Here is a 10,673-nt window from a genome sequence, read left to right as displayed (position 1 = left end):
AGAAGGTCCCTCCACCTGACTTTTGGGGATCCCCCTCCCCTAACACCACCGCTCACCTCATTCAGCAATCTCTCCTGACTCTCTCTAGCATTTTCAGAGGACTGCAGGATCTGAGGCAGGCCATTTCCATACCTGCAGTATATAAATCTGGATCCAACCCATTGACCTTGTTCACACATCACAACAGCAATTCCTGGGTTGTTTGACCCATAAATTGCCAGGGTAATTTCCGATTTCAGTTAAAAACCCAGTAATTAAGAAGGAAACGTGGGTTGTTGTTGTTTTTTTTGCTACCTTGAAGAATGGTTTAGTGGGAAAACGAATACAATTCATCTGAAGGAAAGCTCTTCTACTACTTCTGGTGGCTGTCAGGGTGTTATTTTACAACCGTATCTGACACCATTGTCACATCACCCATAAGTCATGTATTGCAAGGACAACAATCAAATATGCCATTTCCCCCAAAAATGCATTGTTAATTTCAAATTGGCATCATCGTCACAGGTGGCTGTATAAAGGGCCAATGCCTAACTGACTTCTTTAGTTGGCCTTTGAATTGATAACTTCAAACAAGGTGCTCCCACTTAAGACCTCACATGAGAATCCACAGACCTTTCCTACTGTTCTGATATTCACTTGGAGCTCAGCTACAAGAAGTTGAAATCCACAAAGTATTCATTTCAGTGTAAAGATACCTTTTACTTTTGTCAGCTATAAGGCACTAGTTAGCCTCTTTGTAAATGGAATACTGCCCAATTGCCAAACTATGGGTTTCATTCAGGGATAGGCACCCTGCAGATGCCTTGGACTACATTTCCCATACTTCCTGACCATTGGCCATGCTGACTAGGGCTTATGTGAATTTTATTCCAAAATGTAAGACTAGGTTGACTGTCCCTGGTTTAGTTGATTGGGAGCACCCTACCTGAAGCTTTTTTCTACGTCTAGCCTGGGCACGGTGGCCTTATCTTCTCCCATCGGCTTGGTGCTGTGGCTTGTGTCAAGTCTTCAATGGTGTTTCTGTTAACGTTGCACCACCATTTGCAAGCCTAATATGTTGGACTGAGAGTGAGGCAACCCCGGTTCTAGTTCCCACTCAGCCATGGAAACCCACTGGTTGTCTTTGAGCCAGTCACAGACTCCCAACCTACCTCACACGGTTGTTGTGAGGATAAAATGGAGAGGAGGCCTGTATGCTGGCTTGAACCTAACTGCTAGTAGTCATGCTAGACTCCAGAACTTTCTGATCATCATAAACTTGAACTACAATCCAGCCAAAAGTTAAGCACTTTTGAGTCATGTTGCTTTAAAATGAGAAGATCCGAGTGCATATTTCCCATTGAAATCAAATGCTCATTGGCTGAATTGTGCCCCTAAAAAAGTAATATAATCCTAAAACTTACAATAAGATTACATATAAGATTATACCTATATGTGGCAACATTTACAGTCGTGTGAAAAAGAAAGTACACCCTCTTGGAATTGTATGATTTTACATATCAGGACATAGTAACAATCATCTGTTCCTTAGCAGGTCTAAAAATTAGGTAAATACAACCTCAGATGAACAACAACACATGACATATTACACTGTGTCATGATTTATTTAACAGAAATAAAGCCAAAATGGAGAAGCCATGTGTGAAAAAGTAAGTATACCCTTACTGCTTCCATAGGAATTAAGATGCTAAGTAGCAGACAGGTGCTGCTAATCAAATGCCCGTGATTAATTGATCATCAGCAAGTATGACCACCTCTATAAAAGCCAAAAGTTTTTTCAGTTTGCTGGTCTGGAGCATCCAGGTATGTGTTAACACAATGCCAAGGAGGAAAGACATCAGCAATGATCTTAGAGAAGCAATTGCTGCTGCCCATCAATCTGGGAAGGGTAATAAGGCCATTTCCGAACAATGTAAAGTCCATCATTCTACAGTGAGAAAGATGATTCAAAAGTGGAAAACATTCAAGACAGTTGCCAATCTTCCCAGGAGAGGACATCCCAGCAAAATCACCCCAAGGTCAGACCGTGCAATGCTCAGAGAAATTGCAAAAAAACCAAGAGTTACATCTCAGACTCTACAGGCCTCAGTGAGCATGTTAAATGTTAAAGTTCATGACAGTACAATTAGAAAAAGACTGAACAATGGTTTGTTTGGAAGGGTTGCCAGGAGAAAGCCTCTTCTCTCTAAAAAGAATGTGGCAGCATGGCTTAGGTTTGCAAAGTTGCATCTGAACAAACCACAAGACTTCTGGAACGATGTCCTTTGGACAGACGAAACCAAAGTGGAGATGTTTGGCCATAATGCACAGCGCCACGTTTGGCGAAAACCAAACACAGCATATCAGCACAAACACCTCATGCCAACTGTCAAGCACGGTGGTGGAGGGGTGATGATTTGGGCTTTTTTTGCAGCCACAGGACCTGGGAACCTTGCAGTCATTGAGTCGACCATGAACTCCTCTGTATACCAAAATATTCTAGAGTCAAATGTGAGGCCATCTGTCTGACAGCTAAAGCTTGGCCGAAATTGGGTCATGCAACAGGACAATGATCCCAAGCACACCAGCAAATCTACAACAGAATGGCTGAAAAAGAAAAGAATCAAGGCGTTGCAATGGCCCAGTCAAAGTCCAGACCTCAACCCGATTGAAATGCTGTGGCGGGACCTTAAGAGAGCTGTGCATAAACAAATGCCCTCAAATCTCAATGAGCTGAAGCAACGTTGTAAAGAAGAGTGGGCCAAAATTCCTCCACAACGATGTGAGAGACTGATAAAGTCATACAGAAAACAATTACTTCAAGTAATTGCTGCTAAAGGTGGTTCTACAAGCTATTGAATCATAAGGTGTACTTACTTTTTCACACATGGCTTCTCCATTTTGGCTTTATTTCTGTTAAATAAATCATGACACGGTGTAATATGTCATGTGTTGTCGTTCATCTGATGTTGTATTTACCTAATTTTTAGACCTGCTAAGGAACAGATGATTGTTATTATGTCCTGATATGTAAAATCATACAATTCCAAGAGGGTGCACTTTCTTTTTCACACGATTGTAGTTCAAGTCTTGGAAATCCATTTTTACAGAAGCTGGTCTCATCTGTTGTGCCTGGACAGAAATCTGTACAAGAGAAGCCACTATTTTATTTCAACTTAAGCTTCATTAGATTTGGAGTTGTATTACACTAACTAGCCCTTTCTGTAGGTCCCTTCCATGTTCAGAAGCTTATATTTACAAAACAAACTTGTTAAGGGCGCAGTCCTATGGGATGTGCCCTGGGTACTCATAAACGTCCGAATTGGGAGGTTTATGAGAATCTAATGCAGAGCGGGAGGCCAGACACTGTCTAGGGGGCATAGAATTGCTCTCTAAGTCTTGTCTTTAAAACTGGTTTAGTTTTTTTAAGTTTGCTTTTAAACGCAACTATCGCCCAAGGATTATTTTACTTATACACACAAAAGTTGCACACGTATAAAGAAGCCACAATTACACAGCTGTATGTTTGTTTCAATATTTTATTTTTACAATTTGAAAATGCCAAGAAAGCTTTACATGTTAAACAGTTTCATAATGGACCACAATTCTGTAACAGGTTTAAATAAAAAAGAGATCAGGAATCATTTAATGGAAACATGTTATGCACTTCTGGGGAAAGATTGCTGTTAAAAAGTAGCATAACACATGGTTTATTTTCTGTTCTACATTCGAATGGTGCTTTATGAATAAAAATGTATTTGGGGAACTAAAGTGGCTACTTGAACATAGAATAATTGCAGTTAAAAATCAAGTACTTTCAAAAGTCAATGACTGTTATTGATCTCTTATCTACAAAACTGAAAACCATTTTTACTTCTTGTAAGAACAGAATTCAAAATTTGGTGGTTGTTTTTAGCAATTAACTTTAGCTTGACTAAAATCAACATGTAACATCTTGCTGTTCTTGATGGATTTAAACAAATCTATCCCATTTCCATTTTTTAGGATGCTTCCAATTTAAAGCTGAAAGTTAATTCTAACACATCCGATCAAAGACTTCCCTTTTGACAAACATACTGCTACCTTGGCAACCCTTCATTAACTAGGTTGACCTCAGTGCTTTCAAATTATTTGCAGCTATGATTATTTACTTTGAGCATCCAAAAAATAAAATGAACTACACTTCTGTGAAAATAATGCTGAACTCGCATTAACTCTGCAGTACAAGAATCATATGGAATACAGATCCATATTCTTATGGGGCAGTCTTTACAGCCAGGGTGGGCAGCTTCAGCAGGTCTTGGGGGTGGGGCTTATTTTCACCCTCCAGCTATCTCCCCCTGCACTCACGGGTGCTGAAAGTGGGAAGGAGTTTTTGTTACAGGCTTTACTAAAGTATACATATGAACATGTGGCAAGGTGCTTGCTTTACTACAAGTGTACATTTCATGTTACTTGAGCACAACTTAGCAGCTTTCAGGAAGAAAAAAAATACAAGTGGCCTGGTTAACAAATTTATACATTTCAACTTAACATTGTAAACAATTTCAGTAAAGCACTGCACATTGTGTTTTCAGCTCATATGTACAATATAACTATACATGACCCAAAGTCAGCGGGATCTTCATTTTAACTCCATATATCTCTCAGATTTCCCCAGCTTGATCATTTGTATTCATTTCCCTATTAGTATGTTTGGGTATGTTTTGCAGACATTAACCAAAATTCAGTACAACTTAGGCACATTTCAGCCCTATTGGCTTCAGTGTTTGTACATAACTGAGATTTGCATTGGAAGAACACTTGGGTTTTTCACATTTATTGTCTGCCTCTTATAAATGTATTCTTGAAGAAACCTTTTCAGATTATTCATCCGTGAGAGTTGTCTGGTTTTAGAAAGATCCTAGAACAAGACAGCAGATTGTTGCTGGCTCTTGTTAAGGGACTCTATGTTGGTGACCAATTCCAAACATTTCATCCATAAATTATAATAATAATAATAATAATAAGTGTTCTATCTCAGATACAATTCCTTTTCAAGGAGTTTTTAGAACAGTAGGGATTAGGGTATTGATAGGGCACCCTATAGGTGTATGGGGGCGGGTGACAAAGGACACTGCTTTAAAAATGATGGTATTTAATGTGAGTTGGGCACTCACAATATTGTCTAAGAGGTTATATACAGTCATACAGAAGTTATATATAGTATTTTAGGATAATCACCACCTGTATGGGTCTAATTTTCAACCAAGGAACATGTGTTTTCATGGACTTCATTCCCAAGGAGTTGCAATTTTGTGCACCGATAGGCAGATTATTCAGTTATCTTTTAACAATACAGTAGTGAAGATGGTTATTGCACAAATTAGCATTGCAACTTGGCTTAAAGTTTATGCTGTTTTGACTGTGATCCTTCAAATAATTGCTTGGGAGAAACATACATTAAGCTTAAAAGTAATGGGCAGAATCCAGCATTGCATGACAGGAATTCCACTAACAAAAGAATTTCTCCTTCCTTCCTTCACCTGTAGCCTTCCATGCACCCCAAATTTGCTCTAGAGGAGCCCCCAATCCTCCAGGTTCTGGGTGGCACAGGGGGCTTGAAAGGGATGGGGGGATCCATTTTTTTCTGACATGCTATTCTGTTAGTGGATTTCTCCCATTATTCTCATTAGGAATAGTAATTCAACATTCTAGGGGACATGATTTAACATAATATAAATGAAGGCTATCAAATGAAGAAGCCCACCAGAGAGAGAAAAGCAATCATGTTTTGGAGTTCAGGTGAAACTATGAAGGTTGTCGCTCAAGGCTGCTTTTGCAACTGACAAAGTTCTATGGCCTCTTACGGAAACCTTCTGCAGATGGGCAAGAAGCACGTTTCCTGCATGGCTGGGGTGGGAGTGTATTTGCAGATGGGAAGGACCCGGATAGATGCTGCACGTGGGCTGGCACACGTGTAGTGCAAGACACAACCCTGGTGCTGTGCCTATAAAGGCTGGCCTCGTGGAATCTCTGGCCTTTTCGGCTACCATCCTCCCTCCCTTATAAACCATTATGGGATTAGCTAGTGCTCCCTTTGGAGTGGGGCTGAGTAGGAATTTTGCCTGCCACCAATTGGCATTTTGTGTACAGGTTTCTCACCCACTCCTCCATATTGGAATTAAATCTTAGTGGAGGATGGGTAAATAGGTCAATTGGTTTGGGGGCAGGGTCATGCAGGAATTTTAGGAGATGGGATGGGGATTGGTGAGCACTCTGGCACCTTTATGGTGATTGAGGCCTGCTCCTCAAGGGTTGTGCGGCCCTCATGCCAGGACACGGTGTGCCTCTGGGGACCTTCCTGTCTCATCTGTGGCACCGGGCGTGCAGGGAGGTCTCCCCACACTTGGAGTGTAGCCTAAGAAAGGGGCCGGTTTGACCTGATTCCTGGCTTAGCAGAGTGGCTCACCCATAAATGGCAGGCCAGTTGCCTGAGCGAAGGACCTAATAAATTCCCGCACTTTCACACGCAGATCCAGGGAGGGGTGAATTTCCCTTATTAATAAAGAGGCCCTAGTTTATCCCAAAGCTCTGGTGTCCGTGTCTTTATTTCCTTGGTTCCGTCTCTGTTCGTAATCACAGACCACCATGTATGTACCGCAGTTGCACAAGTGACGTGAATGGAGTGTTTGGGAGACGGCATAGTAATGTTCCAACTATGGCCACTTGTACAAATGAAAATGCTGATCGGGAGTCTATTTCTTTTAGAACATGTATCATGGATTAAAGTAATGTGGAATGCTAAAAAACCAATGCCTGCTCTTACTAGAACACTATGCTGCAAATAGGGTGCAAGGTAACCATGACGCATTGAAATCATTAGCTTAGTATGATGGTTTACCAAGCTGACCTGTAGTAAGCTGTCCACAAAGCAGCAGGAGCCATCCTCCGGCTTTGTAAATATCCACTCACCTAGTAGCCTGCGGTGAGTAAGCTGCCTTTAGGTGATCAAGCAGAAAAACTCTCCACCCGTCATTCGCAGGTGTATTTGCAAAGCTATCCAGTCCTACATTAAGCAAAGCTGTTGCACAGCACTACAGCGTGTTTCCTACAGATCATCCTAAAAGGAAGTTTTTGCCATCCTGGAGCAAATTTCTTTATAAGCCATTTGTGCAGTCTTGTATGCTTGAGATAAGATAGGAATATTTTCAAAACTGCAACCTACCCGAATGGAACTTCCTTCTACAGCCCACGGTGATTTTTGTTATGCTTGGCATATCTATGGGATCAAAATAGAAGGCACTGAGATTTCCAAATACACCCTTCTGTGGCTAGCACAGAGATTTACAATTCACCAAGCTTATTTAGTTCTTAAGGTGTATGGCAAGTTTATCAACTATAACCCTACAGTAATTTAAAAGATACAGTGTGAATATTCCATTTGAAAACAACAGGGCATCTAAAGATGTGGGACATTATAATTCCCAACTATGTTAACAAGCACAGACAAGTCTCCTTAAGTATTTCACCTGAAACTATGTCACTGCATCTCCGTCTCCTAGTTTTTTTAAAAAAATCAATTAACTGGTGAGGAATAAAGAGATAAGCAGGTGGAAAGCCTGATGAAAGGTTTTCTCCATTCCTCCATTACATACCCATTTGCAAATACAGGATAGACTATTTTGTAGCGTTTATACAGTCCTACTTTCTAAAATATGTTTAGTACTGCATATTTACTAGTCATCAATAAAATATCCAGTTTAGCACCTGGATATAGTGTGAAATTCTAATCAGAATCTATGTCACTGTCACACCCAGGTCATTAACAGCATTTTTTCCCAGAGTTTTCTTTATATCTCTACAAGGTATTTCAGGTATGTGAAATTTCTACCACTGCCATAAAAGGACTAAAGGTCTCGGCTAGAGGAAAAAATGGATGGCCAGGAAGTGATTGTGGCAGAACTGCTAAGACACTGAGCATCATCATATGGGGGGGAGAAATCGTGTTTCCTTACCATCGCTTTCCCCCTGCTTCTGTCCCACAACACTTTCTCTTTCTTCACACGGGAGAAGAAAGAGGAAGTTAACAGTGACTACATGGCTCATTCAGCGGCTGTTTTTATCACACCGCTTTTCATGCACACAGCAGGAAATCGTGGCACATTCCGTTTTTAAAAAATAACGGATTTAAAGGGGTCTGTTTTGTGATGGAAAGAAGACAAGAAGGAGCAGGAGATGCATGGGAGGAGGAAGACGTCATCAAAAGGACCCGCAAACATCCGTACATGAGGAGTAACAACCGTATGATAAAACACTCGTCTGATGATGCTCATCATCAAGGGAAAGTATGGGGAAATTAATACTCCATGTTTGTTATATTTGATCATCCCAAGGCTTACTTGCAACTTAGGGTGTATCTTATTCTCTCACTTTGAAATGTTTGTTTCTTTCATTCCACCAACTTTCCAAAGCCAGTTTAGAGTATATGCAGAATTTCAGAGTTTAACAAAAGATGATTGAGTACATAAGAATCTCCATTATGAATAAGGAAGTAAAATTTTCCTAAATTCACAAACAGCCGACAGTACTCTGCCAAAAGCTCTACCCATTTAACAACACTGGTCCCAGAGAATTACCACACAGCTATTGTCATTTCAAGATTCAACTGATATATGTCAACACACAAAACTTATCAGATGCACTCTTGTATACAATTGAAGTATCTTGCTCTTCAAAAATAGGTAAGCACTTTTAGTGCTATCCAATCTCTACAGCCCAATTTAATAAAATGTTTACTTTCCTCTTCATAAGGTATGAGGACAACATTAAAATTGTTTTATTATTCCTACAGACCAGAGAGTTAATTTTTTCTACTGTATAACCTGACATACACATTCTCCATCCTGTTTGCCAGTAACAGCTTGGCAAAATGGACAGAGTTGAAAATTACATATATTTCATTAGAATATCGGCTGTAAACCCAAATGCTGAAACATTTACCTTCCACCCACTTAGTCCCCTGAGAATAGACAGTGCATCAACCAAGTGTATACTAAGCAAATGGATGATTAAGAAACAAACAGCCTGCCAATAACCACATTTCACTTTGACACAGCAACTAGAGTCCAGCATACTTTATTTTTCTCCTGTTCCCACTCTGAACAGAGACAGAAGTTGAAATTCAAGAGATAATTGTAACAGTATTTCCAGCCTGAAGAGCAGATGGAGTGCTCTGGGTGACTGACAAAAGGAAAGAGACTTAAAAGCTGGCTGGCTTTTAAGCCTATTCTTTGAGTTCCTCCCTCCCAGTTTAAAGTTAATTGCACTGCTGCCATTGATTTTTAGGCCCAAGAGGGCAAGAAGAGATCAGCCATCAAGTGCTATGCTCTGAAGTGGTGCCTAAGCTGCTCCATTCTAGTGTATTAGCATCTTGCTTTATAGGTTATAAAAACCGTGAAGCCCAGTCACTAGTCAGACAAGCTCTGTGCAAATTCTGATAGCCAACAATGTAAGCCTTTAACTGTACACAATCCTGGTTTTATACAGTAATAAACTTAATGTAGATCTATCTCATTCCACCAACTTTATAAATAGTTACTAACATACCCTCTTTGTAACAGCTTTTAAAACAGCATGCCCAAAGATGCTCTTGCACTCTTTTACATTTCAGTACATTTTCTACTTCGTGGATGTCCCCCTACCCACTTGCTTTTGGATTCTGCATTATGGGGATCTGTAACACAATTCCATATAACTAGCGGTGATGCAACAATCTCTGTACGTCTCACAAAGAAGCTAGTCTCCAACTCTTTAAAATGCCACTTATTTTCAGAAGGCCTAGGAACAGCAGTCCATTCAACGACGTCTCTAACCTAGACGGTTCTAGAAAGAGGAGTGATGGGGGACCCAAAAATTGTAAACCTCAGTGCTTCGTAATTCACAAGGGAATTTTTTTTAGCTAGCATCTGTCCCAGAACCTCAGTGGGCCAAATCAGTGTGACTGGCACTCAGAGCTCTTGAGTCTGTCAGACAATTAGTTCGTCCCTGCATGGGGAAAGAGAATGGAAAGAGTTTATGCATAGTTCCAAATCATTCCAGCCATTTAAAAATACAAACTCTGATTGGAAAAATAAATAAACAGTAAATAATAATTAAAAATAAAAGTAAAACAGACTGGTACTGCTCAACTGTAATTAGTTTTGGTATGTTTAAACTGAGATTCAAGTTGGTTCATAACAATTCACATAGTTTAATATCTTAAAAGGCTTTGTTTCATTCTACAGTGGGAATATTTCCTAGTATCTGTATCAATGCCTATGTTGCATTGCTTAAGCTGGAATCCAAAGGACCCTACACAGGAAAAGAAGCTCCCCAGCCTGGCTTAGATCAGTATTACATACACAAGCCCATTCTTGCTTCAACTAACTCCAGTTTGTTTCATTTGAACCAGGCACTATGGTTAGTTTTAACTATGATTATGTGAAACAGTCAGGATCAGAAAGTAGAGTTTGAAGTTGACTTGTCTGGACAAACCAGAGTTAAAGCTAATCACTGTTTGTCCAGATCTGAATGAATCAAAATGCGGAAATCGATGCTTTACAATCTCCTCACAGTTGCACTGGAAGAGAGGCAAGGTGAGAGGAGAATGCACAAGAGAGAGAGGGTCGTAAGTGGGGGATGGGGAAGAAAAGTCTCAATACAAAATGTTATTG

General features: G+C 40.2%; 1 protein-coding gene across 3 annotated transcripts in view; it reads right to left on the bottom strand.

Moving 5' to 3' along the window:
* Window positions 1-3,500: 3,500 nt before the first annotated feature.
* Window positions 3,501-10,673, bottom strand: part of KLC1 (kinesin light chain 1) — a 51,742-nt gene continuing 44,569 nt past the window's right edge. For all 3 annotated transcript variants that reach the window (XM_063118109.1, XM_063118111.1, XM_063118110.1), the window contains one exon: window positions 3,501-10,005. In XM_063118109.1, coding sequence (XP_062974179.1) covers window positions 9,940-10,005 — 66 coding nt within the window. In that variant the 3' untranslated portion in view covers window positions 3,501-9,939. The remainder of the gene's footprint in view (window positions 10,006-10,673) is intronic.

This window comes from Elgaria multicarinata, chromosome 2 (genome assembly GCF_023053635.1).
Source record: "Elgaria multicarinata webbii isolate HBS135686 ecotype San Diego chromosome 2, rElgMul1.1.pri, whole genome shotgun sequence".
Lineage (NCBI taxonomy): Eukaryota > Metazoa > Chordata > Lepidosauria > Squamata > Anguidae > Elgaria > Elgaria multicarinata.
Note: the sequence above shows the minus strand (reverse complement) of the source record. Positions and strands in the feature narration are given on the sequence as shown.